The sequence below is a fragment of the Macrobrachium rosenbergii genome, chromosome 54 (assembly GCF_040412425.1).
Source record: "Macrobrachium rosenbergii isolate ZJJX-2024 chromosome 54, ASM4041242v1, whole genome shotgun sequence".
Classification (NCBI taxonomy): domain Eukaryota; kingdom Metazoa; phylum Arthropoda; class Malacostraca; order Decapoda; family Palaemonidae; genus Macrobrachium; species Macrobrachium rosenbergii.
Window position 1 is genome coordinate 17,648,116 of NC_089794.1, and position 24,353 is coordinate 17,672,468.

At 35.9% G+C, this 24,353-nt stretch overlaps 1 protein-coding gene and 1 long non-coding RNA gene across 7 annotated transcripts; one reads left to right on the forward strand and one right to left on the reverse strand.

Moving 5' to 3' along the window:
- Positions 1-1,497: 1,497 nt before the first annotated feature.
- LOC136834794 (uncharacterized) lies at positions 1,498-13,764 on the forward strand. The gene is made up of 3 exons (XR_010851888.1): positions 1,498-1,633; positions 6,605-6,693; positions 10,246-13,764. It is a non-coding gene; the product is annotated as an uncharacterized lncRNA (long non-coding RNA).
- Positions 8,937-24,002, reverse strand: CHOp24 (transmembrane p24 trafficking protein CHOp24). Of its 6 annotated transcripts, XM_067097500.1 has the most exons (8): positions 23,792-24,002; positions 21,200-21,454; positions 21,034-21,063; positions 18,402-18,431; positions 16,976-17,005; positions 15,801-15,836; positions 14,895-14,924; positions 8,937-10,105 (listed from the first exon to the last, which is right to left on the reverse strand). In XM_067097500.1, the coding sequence occupies exons 1-8, from the start codon at positions 23,922-23,924 to the stop codon at positions 9,870-9,872; spliced, it is 780 nt and encodes a 259-aa protein (XP_066953601.1). In that variant the 5' UTR covers positions 23,925-24,002; the 3' UTR covers positions 8,937-9,869. The 6 variants fall into 6 exon arrangements, with proteins under 6 accessions (XP_066953601.1, XP_066953602.1, XP_066953603.1 ...); XM_067097501.1 differs by lacking the exon at positions 18,402-18,431 and having other exon boundaries at positions 23,792-24,000; XM_067097502.1 differs by lacking the exon at positions 15,801-15,836 and having other exon boundaries at positions 23,792-24,000.
- Positions 24,003-24,353: the final 351 nt, after the last annotated feature.

Sequence of the window (24,353 nt, forward strand, 5' to 3'; positions counted from 1 at the left end):
GGTTGCGTAAACTGCATTTCTGATATAGCGGGTGACGTGTAAATGTACTCGGTATATCCCTTAACGGGAGTTTTTTTAAGCCTTCTATATCAAGGTTGTGGAATGCTCATTTTCCAGCTATCGTATGAAACGGAAAGTTATCTTTCTGTCCGCGGTGTTTCGTCACGAGGGACATTAGTTTTAATGGGAATTCGTAGTATTTATTTGCATGTGTGAGTGTGCGTGTGTGTGGGTGGGTACATACATGTGTGTTTGAGAGAGAGAGAGAGAGAGAGAGAGAGAGAGAGAGAGAGAGAGAGAGAGAGAGAGAGAGAACGATGTGGTAAGGGAAGGAGATAATCTTCTTAAATAAATAATAAGTTAAGTATACCTTAGTTTTACCAGACCACTGAGCTGATTAACAGCTCTCCTAGGGCTGGCAATAATCAGCCTAATTCTTATGTAAGCCTGTAGAGTGAGAGAGAGAGGGAAAGAGTGTGTTTGTATATATGATGGTATGAAGGAGGCAACACAATATGAGAGAGAGAGAGAGAGAGAGAGAGAGAGAGAGAGAGAGAGAGAGAGAGAGAGAGAAGGCGTAATAAGGTGAGTGAACCGTAATCACCTCTTTGTCGTTTTACGAACTTGACAGCAGCAGATGGACGTGGCGTGATGGTTCCCTATCAAACAATTTACCATATTTTTTTGCGATGGGGCAAATGGATTTCGGGCGGTTATTTTGGTTAAGCCCCGAAAATAAATTGCAGCCCAAGGTTGAATAAACTCGGTGCTTTATTAATAACAGAGGAATAACAGTTATTACGGCACCTCGTAATGGCCAAATTACGTGTTGCGGAAATTTTCCTGATCCCAGGTCATGGGACGTTTTATTTGGATGGAATATTTTGGTCTTTTTTTTATCTTCGTGGACGGATAAGGCTTAATGAGGAGTTGCTCAACAGCTGAAATAGAAAGTGTATGGAGAGGTTTATTCAGTTTCATTCAAAGGTACATTTTCTGTGTAGTAAACAGGCAGTTGGAACCCTGCATAAGTTATGCTTAAGATTCAATGCAGTTAATTAACTCATGTATTAAATTTTTTTTTAACTATGCGTTAAAGAGGTGGTGTTAACCAGTCTAAACATAATGTCAAAAAGTAGCATGAATACTCAGTTATCTTATTTATTTAATCACTTTTATAGCCTATGTATTAAAAGAAACATTTTCAACCAAGCAATAAATTGTACCCATAAACTGAGCATTATTTAATTTATTACCTTATTTAGCCTATTTGTCTGCTGTATTTCATATATGCTAGAGGGTTGGTTGTAACCAGTCCCTTGGGCATAGATTTAATAATTAATTGATTTATTTATCTTTGGGAGGAACAGTATAGAAACAATGTTTACTAAAGTATAGTATGATATTATCTTAAACGGATGGTCAACTAGTTAAGTCACTAAAATGGGCTCTAAAGAAAACAAGAAGAAGAAACTGTTCCAGAACCAACAGACGACAGTTTTCTTTCCTGTAGTCCTTGGCATCGGTGTACTTAAACAGTGTACAGTCTATACTTTATCTTCCTTGGCAATGTTATTGAAGTTTCGTATCTCCTTACTGGAAAGGGCGTGAATGTTTTGTTTTATTATGTAGGGTAAGTTAAAGTTTATATTTTTTGTTTTTGTAAAGGGTGATGTAACTTGTTTTTATATAATGAAGGCAGGAGTCTGTCTTTTTAGCTTAGTTGTCTTAGCCTTTGGTCTTCTCCGGGGCCTTAGGCCTACATCTTCTGTCTTGAAGTTATCAGTGCATGTTGATGCTTTAATGTTACTGAATTTCAGGAAAATATGTGGACACGTATAACTTGAAAAGTCCAATTAGTAGTCGGTACTCCAAGCTTAGTGAAATGTTATTTTATAGCCCAGCCTTTGATAACCTATTGGTGAACTTCATAAACTTGTACTGTACAGAGGAAATTGCTTATACTAGTAAGGTTAGCGTCATCTGTAAGTCAGACTTTTTCCATCGTTAAATTTTGAGCAGTAAATGGTGGATGGGTAGTTAAATTACTTTCATAGGCTATAAGCCGAAGTTCATTCTCAAAAGTTAATAGGACAGTAACTGTAGGTAAGTCTATACGCATAATATTCAGAAAACTTTTAAAAGGCCTACAGTAACTGCAGAAAGTTCAGATAACCAACCCTTTTACAAGAAGTGGGGTGGGAGCTTAATAGGCTTTATAGGTCAAATAAGCTAAAGTTTTAGATTTTAATTAATGTTAGAAAGGTAAACAGATAGCCCTGTATTAATAGAGATAAAGGTTTATAGACCTATGGTATTTTAATAAATCATATATATGTAACCCAAACATGTAGACAGCTAAAGCATAACAAACCTGTGTTAGCTCAATTTCCAGTGTGTAAGGGAATGTGAATTTTACACTTCGTGTTGTTTTCAACTAAAAGGACGAGTTAATTGCTTTGGAACACCAGTGTATGATTGATAATTGAAGAGGCTAGATATCTATAGGTAATTTAAATGAGACCAATAGTTTTAATTGCCATTTTTTTTAGAGAGATAGATTCTAAAGTAGTCATGTTTTCCTTGAGTAGCATTAGAAGAATATGGTTATAATAAGGTTTTCCATTTCTTTGCAAAGATCTTTAAAGAAGGTATATTTTCAATTGCTGGTTACAATTTATACTAGGAAATGAAATTATTGCAAGGTATGCCTTGCATCAACATACAGTATACTAGCAGCCTTTATAAGTTCTTGATTTCTATGAAGAAATGTTGTAGTTAATTTACATTGGTGGAAGTAAGAAAGGGTCTGTTGATAAAGCCTGTTGACGATAGAAGGTGCTTGGAACAAACCAAGAAGGGAATGCAGTTATGGAGCACCCATAGCATACCTATTGAGGTAACCTAACCTTGTCTTACCTAATCAGGTAAGGACTACATCCCTAGGATCATAGACTCTGGGCATGTGACCTCAGCAAAGGTCTTTAAAATAATCAGCAAACCAATCCTGCTATTGGCCTTGGTTGAATAACAAGAGGATTTTGGCAATTTAGGAATTAAAGTATGTGAAACTGGAAGTGTGATAGGATATATTTGTGTATCACTTATCATTTTCCTAGAGAAGGAAACAAGGGAATCGTTAAGATACTTAAACAGTACCAGGGTGATTATTTATTAATTGATGAGGGTATGTTGGCACATGGTAACCTTCAGTATCCCAGTGTAAAGCAAATTATACCCAAATGAAGGCTAATAATCACCACAAGACAGTACTAAAAATCTAATAAACAAGGCAAAGCCATTAACCTGGTATCCTGACTTGGATATGATAAACATATCTGTATGAATGATGAATGCTCTGTATGGTAAGTTTGACCTGAGCTCAAAGCTGTGACAGATACAGGGACTCAAATAATTTTAGATATCAAAAAGTTACTTTAATGCATATTTAATATTGCATCAGTGTTTAGGAATTTTGTTTGGAGGTTCCTCAGAAACAGAGAAATGCTCTAGGTCAAATATCCAGGTAACCTTACCCTGTACAAAAAACCAAACTTAATGGAGATAAGCAGAAATACCATATGTGAAAGTAAGGAAGAATAGAAAACACAGTGATGCAATGGCTAACTTTTATTTGCAAGGCTTCAAAGTAAGCAGAGTTCTCACAGTGATAACGAAGAGACAAGCTTGTATGCTGAGTATACTCAGAGCTGCATGTTGGGGGATCAAAAGAAGGTTCTTATAGTACCACACTTGGAGTTTAGGAAGGAAGACATTCTTGGAGGCAATGACATTAGTTGCTGAGATGCCAAGCTTAGTTTACCACATTACAGATTCTATACTACATTATCCATTCTACTCTCTCAGTTGGTGAAGTTGGGCAAATTTGTATCTAGTTAATACTTGGCTGGGTTACCACAAGTGAATGCCTGATACTTTTGGGGCATGAGCTCCCGTGACTAACTGTGGATCGTGGACATCGGACAAACAATCAAATCCCAAAATCCAGTGCTCAGAATTGAACAGTCAGGGTCTTAAGCCGCTTCCTAGAGATCAATGCTTATTATGGGAGAGTAATATCGCCTAAAGTCTCGTGCTGGTTCTAAGATACAAAATGACAACTTGATGGTAAGGGCAGCATATGCCTTGTTAAAAATGGACATGATCAAAGAGTCATATGGTGGGTCACTAAGTCCCAAGATGCCAATGGAATGAAGGAGTGATCAGTATAGCTTAGACACATTAGTTGAGACCTCCGGAATATTGTAGAATTCTATTGCATTATCAGTCTTCTGAATGTTGTGAAAAATAGTAATAGCCTTTAATTAAGCCTCGTGCACATGGGCTGCAAAAGTGACCCCAATGCAGAGTGGCCAGCCAGAATTTCTTCCATAGGTACTTACAGTATAGCATTCTACTAATAGCATTCCTTTGACATGGAACTGGTTAGGGAGGTGACCATGCAAGGGTCGTCATCACATTGGGGCCCTGATTGTTTTTAAGGGACTTTCTCTCAGGCACCAGCATTAGGCAACTTAGTCATAAGAGCAAATTTTGCTATCAGTAATGAACCACGATCTTGGTGACCTTCTCAGCCATACTTTTTCTTGTCAACTCGAGCAAAATTTGCTGCCTTCCTTGATTATGTAGGATCCTAATTATTCATCTCCATATCCAAGATTTTCTGATGTTCAGGTACAGGCTAAGTGGGAGAGACTACCTGATGAACTACTGTACGTACTTTTCAAGCTGTTACAGTAGCTTAATGTGCAACCCCACCGGATATATTAATTCCTAAGGGTGATTCAGACAGCCATCAGTTACAGAAAGTTGATACTGCACTTGCCTAGCCAGAGCCAAAGAGTACAAACTTGTCCTTTTTGGTTCAGTAGGGTTGTGAAATTCTTAATTTAGAAGCGTATATAAAAATCTGAAAGGATTATTGAAATAAATAAGTTGAATAGGAGGTACTGTCATTTCTCTTCAGAATTGGTTGGTAGGATTACAAAAGAACTGTACAGTTAAAACAAGACCATTCTTATTGAAGGGTCACTTTTCTGAATTCACAGCTTTTAAACAACTAGCTTAAATGGCCAGAATAGAATGTACTTGGCTTTAGAAGGGGGAGAAGCAGAGGATGCACATAACGAGTAACAACAAAAAATGAACACAAAAACATATGCACAGTAACACATTGCCCAATCATTATAGGCCAGTGTGTCGAATACAGTATTAAAAAATCACATTTCCAAACACTCATAGGGCTGATTCAAAAGTATTGTTTCTTGATAAATGAAAATTAGACCATGACAGCAGCTGGACAGCCATGTTGGAACAGACCAAGAGGAACAAAATTAAATAAAATACAAAGCAGTGCAGACAGGGCGCTAACAGAATACTACGAAGAGCCCTTAATGCCAGCAGTTGACTATCCAGGCAGACAGCAGGTTTGACCCCCTTCCAGGAACCGTATACCAAACTTGAGATTTAATCTTTCTGGGGTAATCATGAGATCTTGACTTTTCTCCTAGCTATGTTGATGGTCTAATTCAATTCCATTGCTTTAAGTGTTGCAGACTACCGTTTGTAAGAGAATCGTCAGTTGTATTGTGTACATATTAAATAATTACTTTTCTCCATAGAGGCTGAGCGATCAAAGAGAGGCTGAGTGATCGAAGATCAATTAGTTATAATGAAAACTACTATTGTAGTGTTACTATGGTTTGTATGGTAGGCGTCAGTCTTCGTCTGTAAATATTAATTACTTTAACTGCTTTTCTCCATAGAAGCTGAATGATACCAAATCAGCTGGTTCTAGTAGCAAAACTGCTACTGTAGTTCTAGTTGAAATACACTGTATTTTGCCATGTAGAACACATCCTTAGGCTAACTTGATATAAACAATCTGTTGATAATTTGCCATGAAGAACACATCCTTAGGCTAACTTGATATAAACAATCTGTTGATAATTTTGTCTTGTGCACTTTGTCACAACTCTCAGCTGAATATGAAATATGGGTCACAGAGGAGTCCGTACTTCAAAAAGTAAATTGGAATGACAATTAGTTTTAGTGGTATGATAAATTGATCAGTTTAGATGTTTTGGTTATTCTGTATGGTGAGCATGGCTGCATATAATGTAGTGCACATTTTTATTCAATATCTGCTGTCTTGTATGTTCATTTTCATATTGTTTGAACTTCGAGAATTGTCATTACATACATTAGCAAGAGACTACTGCGTGATATTCGTTCAGATTGTGTTTGCAAAAAGAACTTGTTCTTAAATGAAAGGTGGAAGTTTGAGCAAGGTAGACTTATGGAAGAGATGAAAGGTTAAAGCAGTTTTACCAGGGACTAAAGAAATGATACATATTGCTTGCTCAGTATGCTGCACAATGCAAGTTGTAAGCAGTACACCCTATGGGGTCTACATTTCATTGCAGGTTTGTGTACAGGTGCTCTTGTTTCCTTATACTGATACTGGTAACACCATAAACAAAAAGATGTACAGTAAGCATACTGCAATACTATGCAAACTTGATTTCTGCTGTAATCTGTGGAACAGAATTTCAGTTTACTGTAATATATTTTGTTTTTTCAGGTTGAGGTGGTTAAGTTGATTTCATCTTGGAAAGTAGTTTCAACACTCTCGCTGATCTGTAACTATAGCACCATAACACTGGAATTCAAGTAAGTTACTCATTTTGTCATTCTAATGCTGTACGTTTAGCAGATGAGATATTTTTAAATGTATAGGGTCATGAAAACTAGGAATTTACAAAAATTACAGTATTTTTCTTAACTGCTAGAACCATTTCACAGAGTCACTCTTTTAGATTCTCATAATGTTTGCAAGTGGATTATTTTTTAGTAAATGATAAAAACTGGAAGAGGACAAAGTTTGAAAAGTTGGATGGGAAAGTGGTTAGAAGACACAGGAAAATGATATAAATTAATAGTGCATTGGGTTGCTTACTGCGGTGCATTTGCTATAAAGTTAATTTAGTACTGCCTAACTTGTTCTGTGTGCAAGGCAGGTAATGGTACCCTTGATGTTTTGGGTGAGTAAATGCTAGTTTTGTAAACCATTGAATGCTTGAATGAAAATGACACTTGAATTAAGACTTTGATGTCAACAAGCATATATAAATCAAATTAAGAACCAAGCTCATAAATGACAGGCCATCAGTAATAAATTTTGGGTCTAAAGTAAGTACAAACACTGTCAGATCGAAATATTTAGTACTTTCAAGGAAGCTACCAGTCAACTTAATGGGATCAGTTAAGTTTCAAAAGTCCCCATGGGTGGAATTAAAATATTTTTGGAAATTATTTACAATTATAAAGTTCCCTTTGGCATTTAGTCAGTTAAGACCCAAGGAATATAAAGAAAGTGAAAGTTTCTGGGGAAAGGAGGGATGCTGCAAAGATCCTTCAGTACTGCAGAATGCACTAGGCAAAGGTACATTAGTAGTGATGGTACTTAATGCTGAACCAAGAAATATCAAATGTTGAAATTGCTCTTTGGCTACTACATGCAGTAAAGCAATTCACAGTGGTAAAGGTTGTAAGAGTGATACTACCCCATGGTAACTATAACAACAAACCAATTGGAACTGGACAAATACTAGCAGATTCAAACACTATACATTTCACATTTAGTATACACTTATGAGTTTCAAAGTTTCTAAGTTTAAACTGAATTTGCATAAATCAGTTCTGCAATGATCAAGTTCTAGTGAGAAAAATGCATTAAGCCCAATATCCAGTGGCTCAGAGGTCTCAATATTCCAAGAAACTTGCGAGGTTCCCCTTAGTTCTGTCTTCAGCGAATAGGCATCACTTGCAGTGTGCCTTGCACTGCACACTGTAGGCAGCACTGATTTGTTCATTGTAGCATACCCTTAGAGAGCACTCCTTTTGGCCTTTTGACCATCAGTACTCTCCAGTCTCCCCAACTCTGCCACATTTTGTTTTTCCTTTGTGGTAAGAAAACGGATTCATGTAAGGGTGCTACTTTGTTGAATATAAAAGTGTGACTTGGTTGGTTATTTGGTTAAACTAAAATACATATAATAGTCTAAGAATGTAATTTATCTGTATATTTCAACTGGTGGTGGTCTTTGTTTCAATTGTGGTGTGTGCTCCAAGTAAAATAAGACTAAGTTTTAAAACTTAACACTTTGGTTTGTTTTAAAATGCACATTTGAAAACTGTTTTGTTTTTACTTTTCGTCATCCACCAATACATTATTTTAAGCAAATACACAAGGATGTTAGATACCAAAACTTGTTTGCTGCAGCAGCGGCAAGTGTTAGTAGAGTCCTGTTCACAAAAATAGTATTATACGTGCCCTGTTGTACTAACACTTTTTAAGCTTTTCTTCAGTTGATTCAGCAAACGAAACTGTTACAGGATTCACAGACAAAATTAGATACTCTGTAGGAATGACTGACAGGGTTCCTTAGTAAATTCATTAGTGAAACCACTGAGAAAGAGAGAAAGGAATTTATATCTTCTCTTTGTTTTGTTGTATACGTCTTTCAGGTCATTAATACACACATCAAAAATTTTAGGTAGATTGTTTGTTGCTTACTTTGTTAGTTATGGTGGCTGCTTGTTCTTACTGCGTACTGTGCTTTTTTTTCATTAAGAGCGATTAATTATAGTAACATGCACTTTTAGGTTTTACAGTAAACTTGAATTTGCATGATTAATTACAAATGGAAATGGTCCTGGAACCAACTCCACATGCAAACTCTGTGTATAATTAACACCTCATATCACTTGCTGTCAAAGCTTGCTTGTTAAAAATATCATCATAATGAAATTAACGAAATTTCTGGGAAATAGCAATACAAAATTTCTGTGAAATGGCAATACATAGTGACCTTATTTCTTAGGTAAGAACTAGAGGAAAAGTAATCAAGAAAAATTTATAAAACTTTCATTTGTTAATCCTCAACATACAAAACTATGAAGAAAAAATCCATACATTTTCTTTCTACAAATATAAGCTGTAACATAACAACAGAAACAGATTACTACCTCTTCAGTCTTTGTTTCTAAAACCAAAGCTCAATATCAACACTGGCATAATTTTGAAATTAACACTTGTGCAAAGACCAATTAATTTATAATAAGTTAGCTATCTTAACTGAATGTCAATCACTGGTGCATGGAAGCCAATTTTTTTTAAGAAGTGCTTTACACTCATTCACGCTAAACAAAACAAAACAAAAATTAGTTGGTGAGAATATCACATTTATGTTTACCCTTAAGGCTTAGGACGCAACATATACAGTTCTTGATAATCATGATTATAATTATCTGTGAACTTGCATACAATTCTCATTACAGTACTTATGAACTTGCATACATTTCTAATTACAATACTACATAAAATCAGATGTTACAGGCCTCTATGTACAGGTTAAGATCTCAAGAATGAAAACATTACCATCGCATTTTCTTTTATTTTTCAAAATCAGTAATTTTATTATAAAACACCATTTACAGTCTGTATCTCATTTAAAATATCACGAACTTGGTTCATTAAAGTGGAAGATTTTTATATTTCTATAGAGCTCATATATACAGAAGATGATCTTGTCAAGTGGTTCATCTTGTGTGATGGAAATTTAAGCATTAATTCCTAGCAACATCTACAAAATCTTTTATTTTGTTGAAACATTGTGCACAGATATATAAACTCTTTCTTAAGCTTTAATACTGGATAGCAGACAAAATCAATTGTAAGGGTTTTTCTAGGCAATAATAAATAATTGTGTATTCCATATTTCTAATGGTCATAATAGAGAAATTTAAGGCTCATATAAAATCCTTAAGAATATTAATTTTAGCTCTTACACAACCCTTCGTACTTCAAAGAACTGCTTGAGATAGTAGACCTGACCTACAGTCATGGCAACAAGAACAAGGGCCTCGAACACAGACCACAACACCACACGAGAGTTAGTGTTGTCATTAATGGAGCGATGAATTCTGTCACGGACTTCCATGTAGTCCTGTTCGTGTTTAACACCAGAAAGTGCAGCCGACAGTTCCCTGATCATGTCTTCCATCTTGTTGCCTCCTTCACCTAACAAAAAGAGAAAAATGTTAGCATAGATGTACCTCAAAGAACAGTAAATGCATGCACATTTTATATCTTTTACATTCATCAACTATATCCTGAAAAATTTGTTCATTACTAATGTGATCCATTTATCCTCTCATCAGGTAAAGTAAGTCATTCTCACTAAAGCAATAATGGAAGCAAGAGAAACAACACCCCACATGGCATCTGACACATTATATGGACCAGCTTCCAGAATTTGCACTCCTCCAGATATTCTACACTAGCTGCTGAAAGAATTCATCACATACTCTGCAACAGCTGATTAAAATATCCATCAATATTCTACACCATTGCAAACGCTGATTAAAATACCCATCAGTATTCTACACCAGGTGCAGAAGATTTTCCATCTTCCATGACAATATCAAGCTTCTAAGAGGTGGGGGTTTTATGGTGATAACCCTTGATGGATGCAAGAAAATTGGTAGATATAACGCTTATTTATGGGAGAATCAAGAATTGCAATCACACAGTTTTCTTGGCCAACTAAGAAACGTACTGTTGGCTTGTTATCGTGGGATGTAGAAGACTAGCTCTTGACAGTGAAGAAACGCTGCCACCTGCATGATACTGTAACAAAAATACTCTTCTTATCTGGGAGAAAACTGCAGTAAAAACACTGTTGAATGGTCAGATCTGATATGCATGCTACTTCCTTTATAACAGGCAGATTTGATATGCATGCTACTTCCTTCATAATAAAGACCAGAAGAATCTTCATCACTGCCAGAAGTGGAAATAACTGAAAAGGTGGGAGCAAAAGCAGCAAAACTTCTCAGTGAATTGGCTCCACTGTAGGAGGAAGCAGGTCTTCTGATGTGACTTTTTGCTGCCTTTCAACCCAGGACTGGGGTCTATTGCTGCTACATTTATAAGTGACAGCACATTGCATTTTGGGCAAGTTGTAAGAAAATCAAAAAGTTCAAAGGAAAAGAGCACTCAAGACCCAAAGAGAAATTACAGAATAAACATCAGGGGGAATAGAGTACTAATCTGAAAGTCAGGATACATGAAAAATCAGCCTTATCAGAATAAAACTGAACATCCTATTAACAAGACCCTCAGAAAAGCAGACATTTATATGAATGAGACAGTAGATTTATTGCTCCTGTGACAGATATGAATGTGACATATTTATTGCTCCTGTGACACTCCAACTACAGGCAAGTTCAGCATGGGATGCTCAAATGGAGAGCCATCATCAAAAGATGCATTTAGCAAGAGCAACTGCAAAGGGAAGACCATCATCGAAAAAGTAGGGTACTCTAACTCCAATGGAACACTCGATGACAGTCAGAAGAGACGTGTAAGACCTGCTGTGCGAAAAACCCAAGGCAATGGGTGTAACGAAGGCCAGTGGCACTCTTTAGCACATGAGCTCCAATAGAAAACCATTATTGAAGAATAGTGAACATTCCAGTCAAATAGGCCTACTCATCAACAATCAGAAAAGGCGATGAGCAAACCTAACAGTGGTTTTTAAAGCTGTACAAGGGGAAGGCCCAAAGCAATGGATGCAGCAAATGGAGTTCTCAAGAGATGGAGACAGTGTCACTATACTAAGGTAATGCCACTGACCTGCAACAATGATATGGGCGACAAATTGTTAGCACACACTTAAAAGATAGAAGATATATCAGGAATGAATACTTCATGCTAATCTTGCTGTCAAAAATCATTACATCATCATCCTGTTGGGTCTGGTTGGATTCATCTGGTAATCAGCTCCAATTTCACAACATTGGCAGAGGGAAAACCATTCCTCAGGAGCTCCGGTAGCAATTTTTCAATATTTGGACTACCTCCCTCTACCTCCAAAACACTCTCCCCACGAAGCTTTCCTCTGGATCAGTTTCACAATGTGCAGCAATACATCTCGAATGGAAATAACACATAGTTGCTAACCACCTTCTTTGACTAATGCAAGATGTATCATCAGACTTAATCACTGCAACAAATGCAAATTCAGCAGTCCTGCATAGCTTTAGTCACTACGTCCCTCTTAAAACAGATGCTGAGCAACAACGATTTCAAGCAACAAGGGTTTCAACATCTCTATCTCTTGAAAGGTCCTAGCTCCCTTTAGGCAACAAGCTGCATAATCTGGGAACACTTAGCTGTCACTTAAAGCTCTGATCAGTCACCATCTCCTTTGGTGCATGATGGAGAGCTTTTTAAGTCCATCGCATCAAAAGACTCCAGACTGACTCAACAAGAAGCCATTGTCACAGTGAATCAAGTGATAAATTCAGCAGTCATTCACAACTCACTCTGTCACTGTATACCGTTAGAAGAGAGAACTGGAGCTTCACCGCCATTTTGATTTAAAAAGGGTCGGAGTCCTTTCATCAAACAAGCCATCATATTCCTGGAACATACAAAGTTCAAGTCACTCTTAGCTCTGTCACTGTAAACAAAACATTCTTCAATGTACTGACTTCGGAAAAGATCCAAGTCCAAGCCCACTGAAGCAACAAGTCGTCATCATCCTGGAATGCATGGAAAAACAGAAGTCACTTGAAGCTTGGTTTTGTGTATCTTCTTTGATGATAGAGAGCAACAAAGATTCCCAATTCTTAAATACAGATGAAGAGCAATGAAGACTTAAGTTTAAGTACAGGAAATATAGCAATCACTGCTGTGTCACTGTGTATCTTCACTGGTGCAAGATGGTGAGTAACTGGGTCTAGAACATATGGAAATACAGTAAAGGCTTTCATCATCACAAACTCTCTTAAGTGAGATGGTCAGGAACAAACAAACATTTTTAACTCGAGGTAGTAAGCCATCACCATCTTGGAACAAATTGAAAATCAGCAGGTAGTAAGCCATCACCATCTCGGAACAAATTGAAAATCAGCAGTCATGTGCAGACAGTATTGACCTTCTTTGATGCAAGACACTAAGCAACAGACATCAATGTTTCAAAGCTGCAAATCTGAAGCCTGGAATATCAAAAATTTCAGCAGAGTCTTGAAGTTGTCATACAAAATTTCAGCACTCTCTTGAAGTTGTCATTATGTATCTTGATACATGACTGTGAGCAACAAGGTAAATCCAAGCTCTCTTCAAGCCACAAGTCTACATCTGGAAATCACTGGAATTTGGCAAGCACTAATGGCACTCGATACCTGTAATGCAAGATGGTCAGCAAGAAAGACAGGAACATCTCCACTTTTAGGAGGTCCCAGCTCCCTTAAAAAAGTCTTCCTCATCCTATATCAAGTGGACAAATCCATTATCTTCTGGAACAACTGAAACATCAGCAGTCACTTGAAGCTCTGTCACTGCACATCCTTGGCACAAAATGATGAGCAATAAAGTCTCTGATATCCTGACTTCAGCAAGGATCCAAGCTCCCTCCAAGTAACAAGCCATCATTATTCTGAAACCCCTGTATATTCAGCAGTCACTCACAGCTCTTGTTATTGTGTACTTTCTTGAATGCAAGATGGTAAGCTACAAAGACTCCCACAGATTCAACTTGAGAGAGGGTCTCAAGTTCTCAACTCCCATTGAGCGACAGGTCATCAACACCCTCAACCTGTCGTTTTCTTCTCAGCCAGATTGTAATGTGCTGTAAGCTGTTAACTACAATAAACCATGCCCTCAAAGTTCCACAGGGTGACCTGTTTTAAACCAGTGCTCCACGCAGCAGTTACTTCTTTCAGCAAAGTGTTGGGGTTACACAATCTAAAATTAAAATGTGAAACAGCCCATAACAGTAATAATTTGACTTAGTAACTTGGAAGTACACTCTCACAAGGTGTACTGTACTGGGAAAATGACTAACCTTGATTATGTAATAAACAAATATAATAGTTTTACACCTGACCATTATTTATAAGGCACAAAAAATTTTTGCAAATGCACATCAAAATTCTTAAAAACCTATTCCAAACTGCATAATAAAAACCGTTACTTGGTCAAAGATGATAAAGCATGGATATACGCAATTTCAACATACACCCCATAGTAACAGACAAACCACTGAAAATGCAGTAATGATACAAGTTCATAAATACAAATAATTATTTATATAAGCAGTTTATCCTGCCCATTTAGTCTGACAATGTAAAAGGACATTAAATGCCAAACTATCTGCTGTATCTGTGATGTAACAGGAAAGCATACCAAACTGACAAAACCGTTCCAAACTCAAATTCCACACCAAATTATTCACAAGATTAATGACAGAAATAACAAAACTCCTCTGAACTGGGACATTAACTCATGACACTCATCAAAATGCCACACCAAAACCTGTTAAAAGCAAGGGAATTGGTATCAATTACAATCGAATTAAGGACCATGGTATAACACAGTTGTTATACACTCATGTCAGTAAAAATACTGAATAAAAAACATTGACTGAATGTAGAAATAATGGCTTACATTACACAAAAATTTACAGAAACTGGATGTTTAGTGCTTGAAATTTTACAGAAACATTGGATGTTTAGTGCAAGCATCAATGTTCCACAAAAACAGCCCAAAATCTACCAAACATTGGATGTTTAGTGCTTGAAAATTTACAGAAACATTGGATGTTTAGTGCAAGCATCAATGTTCCACAAAAACAGCCAAAAATCTACCCAAGGTGTAATCCTGTCAAAAAAGAAGGGGGGGGGGATACAAAACCATGAATTTATTATATCTGAAAACCTGTCCTATAAAAGCAAAGACTTGAACAAAAGGTTATAAGCACAAAGTTAATCAAACTCTAAAAAAATATATAACATCAACAAACCTGGGATGTAATATGGTCGTGGTGACAACCCTGTTTTACAAAGAGTAGACACATTTGAAATTATCACTTCACTATTTATCCTAAAAATAAGCACTCTAATTACAACTAATTACAATATTTATACTGCCAACAATTACGCAACCTTACTTTTGCCCTTACGATTTCAAAGTTTAAAAAGATATATAATGAACCCTGCTTATAATGAACCCTGCAAAAATAAACAATTTTAAAATTATTCTTTAAAACCAATTTTATAATCAACTCAACATTTTTAACATTATTCTTCAAGGCTTAAACAAAATTAAACTTATTAAACTTAAGCAAAAACCTAAGTATACTGCCACACACTAAAAGCATGCTGGAATGTTCATCAAGCATTAAATGATTCAAAATAAAGGCATTTTCATGGAAGTAAGACTTGCACACCCCCCAAAAGCAAAGAAAAATGTTATCCAAGAGGGTTACACTGTTTAATGAAGAATTCTCCTCAAATACAGTGTACAGTATAAGGGGTATAAAACTTACTTCTGAATACTGTATAGCACTTGTTACATAGGGAAACATGAAAACATTAGTACAAGGAGAAACAAAATCAATCCAAATACTGTCATAAAATATATTACACAAAGGGATAAAATAAATATAATCTGCAAAGGTACAATTAAAATCAACCCCTAGTATTTGTTACCAATGGAGAACTATTTATCTACTAGTGTATAGGGGAAGTAAAAATCAATCACAAGTATCTGTTACTTAGTGGGATATATGAATCCGTTAGTCGAATTGAAAAACTGTTGATTGGTTAAGAGAACAATCTCATCACTCATCAAATACCAGGATACAAGAATTGCTAATACCAAGTTTACAAGTTATGGAGAAGCCTAATGAAAGTGCAATTAAACAAACCTGGCTGGTAAGGCAGTGGTGGAGGTGATGACATTCCTAAGACAGAAAAATTGCTAGTAAATAAAAAAATTAACCTTTCACTCTTTTCTAAATGCAAAAATTCAAAATCAACTTTTTTACTACCCTTATTCCTTCTATTCTTGAAATCTCCAGTACAAGCATCAGCTCCAAAACAACAGAACTTAGGAAAAGTTATATGATAAAACTCAATAGCTTAAATAAACTGAAAATTGCAAATCTACAGGAGTTCAGGCAGATTCTTCCTCAAGTTAATTTTCATATTTTCTAAATGTTTATACAGTGTATTAAAATAACTCAGTTCTATATTGAATACCAGAATCAATGGTGATGTACATTATTAATTCAAGAGATGCAAACTGTTTTCAACAGCACTTGGCGAATATTAATAAAAACAGACATTTGATTTCACAGATTTTTCATTAACCTTCAAACTATACACTCGATGACATGCAGTTAAGGATCTCTAGCATATGATCACTAACCTGCCGTTGTTGAAAACCAGCATTACAAAATAGGTTATGGTTTTAGTTTGTGTGTTAAAGGGCGTGGTTAGTGCTCTCATTTGTGACAGATTTGAATATGCACTAAATTAGCATGCTTTAGTGTTATAAAATTGAACACAGCACACTAATGTGGTCTACTCTGCAAAATAAACGACAACTACAGTGTGAGACAAGATTGTCTTTGTCTAAGGGACAGTCATCCACTTTAATAGTTCGTTACCTTTCAAGACATTACAACATTGCTCTGCTGTAAAATTAGCATAGCACATGAGCTACTATAACATCAACAAATAAATTTTTGCTTACGCGGCTTAATGTATACAAACAAAAGTAGCTCAGGATAAAAGCATAAATTTTTAACAATGTCATCAACCATGATGGACTTTTCCCCTTTCAACAACAAAAAAATATTAAATTGTAAAATATCTGAATTCAACAAACAAGTGAATATTAACGGCTAGAGACTATCCGACATGGAAAGGGAAAAAAGTACTTAAAAGTAGGGTGATGCTTTGAAAATTTAAAATCAACTCATACACTCTCAGTACCAGTCAACATTGGTTAATGTGAAATAGGCAAATTAGAGAAATCAGTCTATTAATGATGGCAAAATGTATCACAAACTCAGAAGCCCAAGAATTTACAACACACCTGCCTGATAAGGGAACTCTGTAGACATTCCTATAAAACAAAGAAAGAAATTATTCTTACGCATGCAGTATTTACTATCTACCAATAAAAAAATTACTCCTCCTCCCCCTACAAAAATCCTAAAGAACAACTACACAAAATCAAATAAAGCACTGATAAAAGCACAGCAAATAAAAGAAAAATGCCTTTTCATATGAGCATAAAAAGAAAGTTTAGCAAAGGAAAATCCACATTTACCCTTTTACGATTAAACAACGTCCACTTTTAACATCTTAAAACTACCACTTATGTATAAATACCGTCAATGCTACAGTCATGTTATGAAATAATTAACCAAAGACTATAACAAGAAAATATTTTTTTGAAGCAATTTTATTAACATCCTCTAAAAACCAGGCCCACACAAAATACAAAGCTTTCAAGAAAATATGTGCACAAGCTGATCCAGAAATATAAAAACATGTCTTGACCAAATCATGTTCCAGCACATTTAATGCAATAACTGTATTACTCACAGTAAAAACTATAAGAATTTAAAACTGAAGGTTGCACCCCATGCAAACTTATTATGGAAAATTTTTTTGAGAATTCAACACCTACCCACCCACGCAGTCTTCTCTAAGCATTTTCAAAATGCACAGGTGACATGGCAGAAAAAACATTATGTAAACAATACAACTCTGATCACAGATATCATGTTCAACATGCATGGGAGCCATGGAAGGGTACTGTAATGCACATGGTACTCCAAGTTCAACCATACACATAAAGGCATATCTAGATTCTTGTTAAAGGCATATCTAGATTCTTGTAAGTCACCATGTAGTATAGAGTGCAGCAGTTGAGACACCGCTTCCCCATTTTGGAGAATTTGTTCTTAATAAGAACAGAATGGGAGCACGGTAAGACTCAAGTTGGGCAGTTAACGAGAAGAGACCAAAGCAAACAAATGAAAAGGAACAGCAGAAAGCAGTCCCCCTGGAAGCCAAAGGGTCAACGCAAGGAGTATCAAGTGTCTTTGAAGTGGAACAAGGCCTAAAAGAACACACAAAGTAGAAAACAGGACAGCAATGTAGCCAGAGGCAGAAGGGATCCTGCTACAAACCTTAATACTATGTTGGGTGTTTTCCACTTGAAAAAGTACATCTTGAATTTAAAACATTTGAGGCAAAAGAATGGCAACTTACAAGACATCACGACTTAGTAAAAATGTAAAAAAAAAAAAAAAAAAAACAAGCGATGCATGATAAAAAAGATTAATAAAAATGTAAAAAAAAAAAACACACACGTGATACTTGATACAAAAGATTAATCACAGCTCACTTCTATAAAAGGCCACTTAAAAAATAAAACCAAGAACTTTTAAAACAAATCAAAAAATCCTTCTAAAATGGCAACTCAAGAAAACTGCAAGATACTGTCCAACCTGTTTCGAGAGGGGATTCAGATGTCGGTGCTAGAAACAAAGGAAAACGAATTAAAATTTACAGAAAGTACACACTCAAAAACTGCCATTTATATTTAAAAAAAAAAAAAAAAAGAAAACTGGGTCCTGTATACCCAAAGTGTTGAGACAATAAATCATTTATGGAACTATGATAGTATTGCAAAATCCTTATGAGCATTTACCATGTTCTGAATAACTTGGAAGTGTTAAATATGAGGATATCATGAATTAGATGAATCAGCTACAGCCAAACAGTACTTACTGTACTGTCCAGTAAAAGAAAGTTTTAACTAAACCATTTATAATTAAGATGTTTCACAATTCCGTAAGTTATATCTAATACTGTATTTCAATTTCACTTATTTAAATGTTATCATCGGTATGTTAAGTGGCATCACATGCAAAAAGTTACCCTAGTACCATGGCCAAACAAATATTGTACCATGCTTTTTGTAACCTATAACCACAAGGAATTACAGGCGATACCAGAAAATTCTTGGCAATTCTATAGCAAAAACGAAACACAAAAAAGCAACCCACAGCCAAACAAGGATTCACACAGTAACTAATTTCAAAATACTACACTTTTTGCAGAGAATACAATGCAATTCAAGAACAAAAAATTAAAATCCAGTTATTATTAGCTAAATACAACAATAACAATAGAAAACCAAATACTAAACACAATGCCATGAGCCAAATCATATACAATATAAGTTAGAACACCTTTTCATAAGCAGTCTGTGTACATGAGACATACCCTGGTCACAGTACTACAGTATATACAATGTAGATACATTAAATTACTTAACAATTCAATTGCCCAAACTAAATGAAAAGATAACTTTGTTCAGGCTCATATAAATACTCTTGAAATATGCAAAATGGACATTTTGTAGATTCCCACAGTCCTAAGGAAATCACGGATATTCTATGTAACCACGCCAAACAAAGCCAAAGTGATATAACAAGAGACTTTAGCCAGTAACCGAATAAACTAGACAAAACAGCCTTGTTGCTAGCTAGTATGACATTCATACACTCCAACATGGTTATTTTACTTATAAAATTCCACACTGTCAAATGCTAAGTACGGTAATAATATATAAAGTTTGGGAGTCTGAGATTAGCTACACACAGTCTCAAGACATCGCAACTCTTACCAGTATATTCTTCAGACTGAATCAGAGACAGTTCTTGAAACCATGGGAATACATACAATTTCCTTACTTGTGGTTCCGATAATTGAAAGTTGTGTGCATAGCCTATGCAAGCAACTATGAGCAGACTAAAGCTTTAAAACTAAGAGCCATCTCTATAAGGATAACTATCAAAACTAACAACCCATTATACAAGGGTAAGAACCAATACACCTATTAGCTCTTCCTACAAGGTAATTATGGATATAAGTTCTAGGTGAAATTATTGCCAAATGTTATATCAGGTGCCAACTGACGAAATTTCTAAGTTCCATTTTAGCCAGAGGTCACTGCATATCAACAACACATTAAGGATGAGTGGGAAAAGTTTTCCTTTCATCAACAAGTGTTAACAAAAATGACATCAAATTTTAATGATATTTTGTATTCCTGAGGGAACAAACCTGAGTATAACTACCTATACAAATCATCAAAATGGCCAACCAAAAATCCTGTCACTATTACCTGTAGCATCTGAGAGGGGGTTGTAATTACTATACGACAAACTTCAAACAAACAAAAAGACGTACACAGAATAACAGCATTTATGTGGAATCAACACACCACCTAATGTTTTCCTAGGACTCCATCAAAACGACAAAAGACATTGAAGATCAAGGAATTAAGTTAAAGTGCAGAGTATACATGTCTTTTTAAATATATGGTACTATATTCACCAAACACATATTAGAGAACGAAAACTTGCGTTGACAAAAATTCTATAGTATAATATTCAAAATATCTTCTAGGGATCCTAGCAACATAACATTACTCTGCTTGTTCCCATTCTGGTTATCTGACAAGAAGTTCATAATGAAAATGGTATCATTCACAAACTTGTGAGATGGCTTAAAACTAAAATGGTATCACAATTTATGCCAAAAAGCAGTATGCTAAGCATCTGAATTATCAATGCTTCTCAAAATTAAAAAATTTCAATGAAACTATCTAACCCTGAAAGAAATTAAACAGATTCCCATGATAAACAAAGAAAACATCAGATTAACAAAGATGTAATACATTTTAAACAGTATGGTGCCCCTCTTTCACTCTCAACAAAAAGCAGCAGCTCCATGAATAAAACTATTTCAAACATATTAAAAATTATTTTGCATATCTACATGGGCAACCAAATTCGTTTCCTGGTCCTGAATGGCAAATATCAAGCAAAAGCAAACGGGTTAAAACTTGGGAAGATAAAAATGCACAGGAAAATGCAATTAATTAACACATTACACAATGTTCTCATGAAAACAAATCACCACACCACAAACTGCAGCAGGTCAACAGAGAAGGTGAGTTGAAACCTGAATAGATGTAAAATTCATATAAAGAAATTATAATACTTTATATGCAAACTTGTAATTGCCAGGGAGAAAGGGAGAAAAAAATGCCATTACCCATGAACAGACCTGGCTGGAAATATGGGTCCATTCCATAACCTGATGTGGCAGAAATTGCGTATTAACACATTACAGTAATTGACATCCTTCTTTAAAACTTTAACTCACTGAGAAAATATTAGCATAAAATTCCTCTAATTACATCAAGAAAATAAACATTATGAGCAGTCCTCACCTTCTTCCCCTGTGCCTCCAGCGCTAGCAGACTTGGTATCTGGCTCCCCAACATCCATGGAGAACATGACAATTTTGGGAGTCATTGTTGACATCTTGTTTGAGAAGCAGTAGGTATAGACCCCATCCATGCTTGCTGGGAAGGTGTAACGACCGTTGCTCTCCCTCTCTCCTTCATGGATGATGTTGCCATCTGGGCTCATGATCTTTATGTCTATGTCAAGGAATCCACCTTCAGCTACTTCAAAAGCCAATCCTGAAGGAGAAATTCCCATATTATGCTATTATTATAAAAAATACCTAGATCTTTACAAAAAGCATAAGGAAAACTTAGGAAAAATATCAAAATTATGGCGATTTTTCTATTCTGGATTGGTTACAGGATAATTCTCTTTGGAAAACCCATACTTGCATGGGATATAGTGTTACAGTATACTATATCCTAACACTCTCCAGATGTCATACCAGTGCTATCCAACATTAAAATCTTCATAGTCAATTTTTTTTCCAGATATGTAACAATGTTGAAAATTTGGTATGAGGCTGCAGCTTTTCCTAAAAGATTAATCATTAAGCAGAAGACAAACTCTAATTCAGGCCAGCCTAGCCTTTAGTTTGCAACATCTGGCAAATCACAAGGCTTGTGCAGAAAACTAGAGTGAAATTACTGAAAGGAGGAAAGGCACTTTATGTGATCTGTGTTCAAGTAACTTATGACATGTATGGAAAAATGAAATCCTGGTCACAGTTCCACACATGTAGACTTTGATAAAAATATTGAATTTTAACACAGTTTTCTCGTAAACCTATTTTAAAACATCCTTTCAATAGAAAAATCAATTTGCATAGTATATTACAATAGGTATACTCTTAGGACTGAATCAGCAAACACACATATACAAGTATTATAATCATCATTATCTGGTTTGGGAGCCACTAAAAATGTAAAATAATGGCTGGGCACAGGGCTAGATAGAAGAAGGTCAGATAATTTTGCTAACCCCCTCTTAATTATAAACTATATTTGATATTTGTACAGAACATATACCCACCCCTCATTTCATTATCTTAATTTACAATTCTCATTTACAACATAAACCTTACTAAAATAAACAGTCTGTCTTTACAATGAAATAATATACTTATACAAAATAGCTATTGCTCGAAAGTGTTGTTATCTGGACAATTACTGTTTATACAAACCAATCTTTTTTCCATTTCCTATATCCCCATACATAGGAATTATGCAGGGACCTAACAAGAAAAAAGGGGTTCTTGTGTGCTTTATTACTCTGGCACCATTGAATTTCTACTGTCAAAGTATGCTCAAAGCAAGGTAAAAGGGCAAAAGAGTTGTGCACGTGATTTCCACGGGTTACTGCTGGCTTAAAAGTGGATTAAAGACATATTTCAACATGGATGCATTCAAACCTAATGTTTCCTGAGCCTAACCTATCCCAGGGCACCATGCCCTGACCTGTCCCGGAAGTTTTGCCCTACCAGGAGCCCCCTATGTGATGTCTTTCATAGCTGAATGATGTGCTTGCAACTAGCTAGGTCTGCAGTAGGCTATTACCCAAAGCAACGGCCAATTGTGGATTTTATATTAATTCCTGATGTCAATACTTGGTTAATCAATTATAAAATCTTACACCTAACAAAGGAGGGCCTACAGTGAGAATACCTCTTAGGTAAGGAATACCTCAACATCATGAGTTAGGTTAGCCTATACCCTAAAGTTAAGACTAATTTACTTTTTCTAATTACTTTTTCATCCATACCCCACCCAAAACACCGAAGTTTTCCTCAGTGGAGCTCAAATAAAATTCCATATGGGAAGCTGTGGGGGGGGAGGGGAGAAGACAAGTCTTAAAATCGCCCAAGTCTACAATAAATTAAGTATACCTTAGTTTAATCAGACCACTGAGCTGATTCACAGCTCTCCCTGGGCTGGCCTGAAGGATTAGACATTTTACGTGGCTAAGAACCAATTGGTTACCTAGCAACGGGACCTATAGCTTATTGTGGAATCCGAACCACATTATACCGAGAAATGAATTTCTATCACCAGAAATAAATTCCTCTAATTCTTCATTGCCCAGACAAAGAATCAAACGCGGGCCCAGCACAGTGCTAGCCGAGAACTATACCAACCCGTCCAATGAGGAACTAAGTCCACAGTAATAGGCTAGTGATTTTGAGTACTAGCCTATACCGTAAACCTTATACTAGACCAAAAGTGACCGTTGTCTTAATACTGCATTAGGTTAAGCTATAATAAACCTAGACTGCACGTAGCCGACCTAGGTTAGCCGTGGCTGGCCTAACCGAGTTTTGGTATCCCCGTTATAGCTACATCGCCTAGCCTACATGACGTAGCCTACCGAAGGAGCACTATTTAACTTAAATTACGCTAAACCAGCAACCCGGCATACAAATGCTACCACTAAATAGCGGTGATGAACAGAACAAAATGGTTTCAAGTTGAAACGGCAACGACAGCTGTCAGACAAGAGAGAAGCAACAACGCCGCTTCTTGGGAGCTGCCATTAGGACGGCATCAGAAAACTTAATATAATTCCAGATTTCTTACCCAGCTTGGTCCCTGTCGTGGCTTTTTCGAAAAAGCATTCTTCTGCGTGGGCATCGACAGTGACGAAATACCCGTGGATGAAGGAGAAGCACGAGAGAAGGGCAAAAGCCACGAAGAATCCTTTGGCCGCCATGGTATGTTTACGTCTAAAGTTCGACAGGTGAGAGTTGGCGAGTGGGACTTGTCACTACGACTACTATTGGTATTTTCCTATTTCTCTAAATATATTTTGTTGTCTGTGTGAATTATTTTACATTTTAATTAAATTTAAATTTATCTTATACTTTTTAAACCTGTATTTATTCTTTTTTGTTATGATTTTAGTCTTTTTTTGTGCAATAAAGTATCAGCCGAAATAACTTTCGAATAGATACTCTCTCCTTGCTGCTTTTGACACGTCGTCTGCATTTCATAGACATTATGTCTATATAGATAGCATTCAGTATCTAATATTTTCAGCCATATTCAAGACAATTAATTGCTGTATATCTAAATACACACACAATACGTACAGACAGATGAATGTGCGTTTTGTATACTGTACATTTGATAATCTCCAATG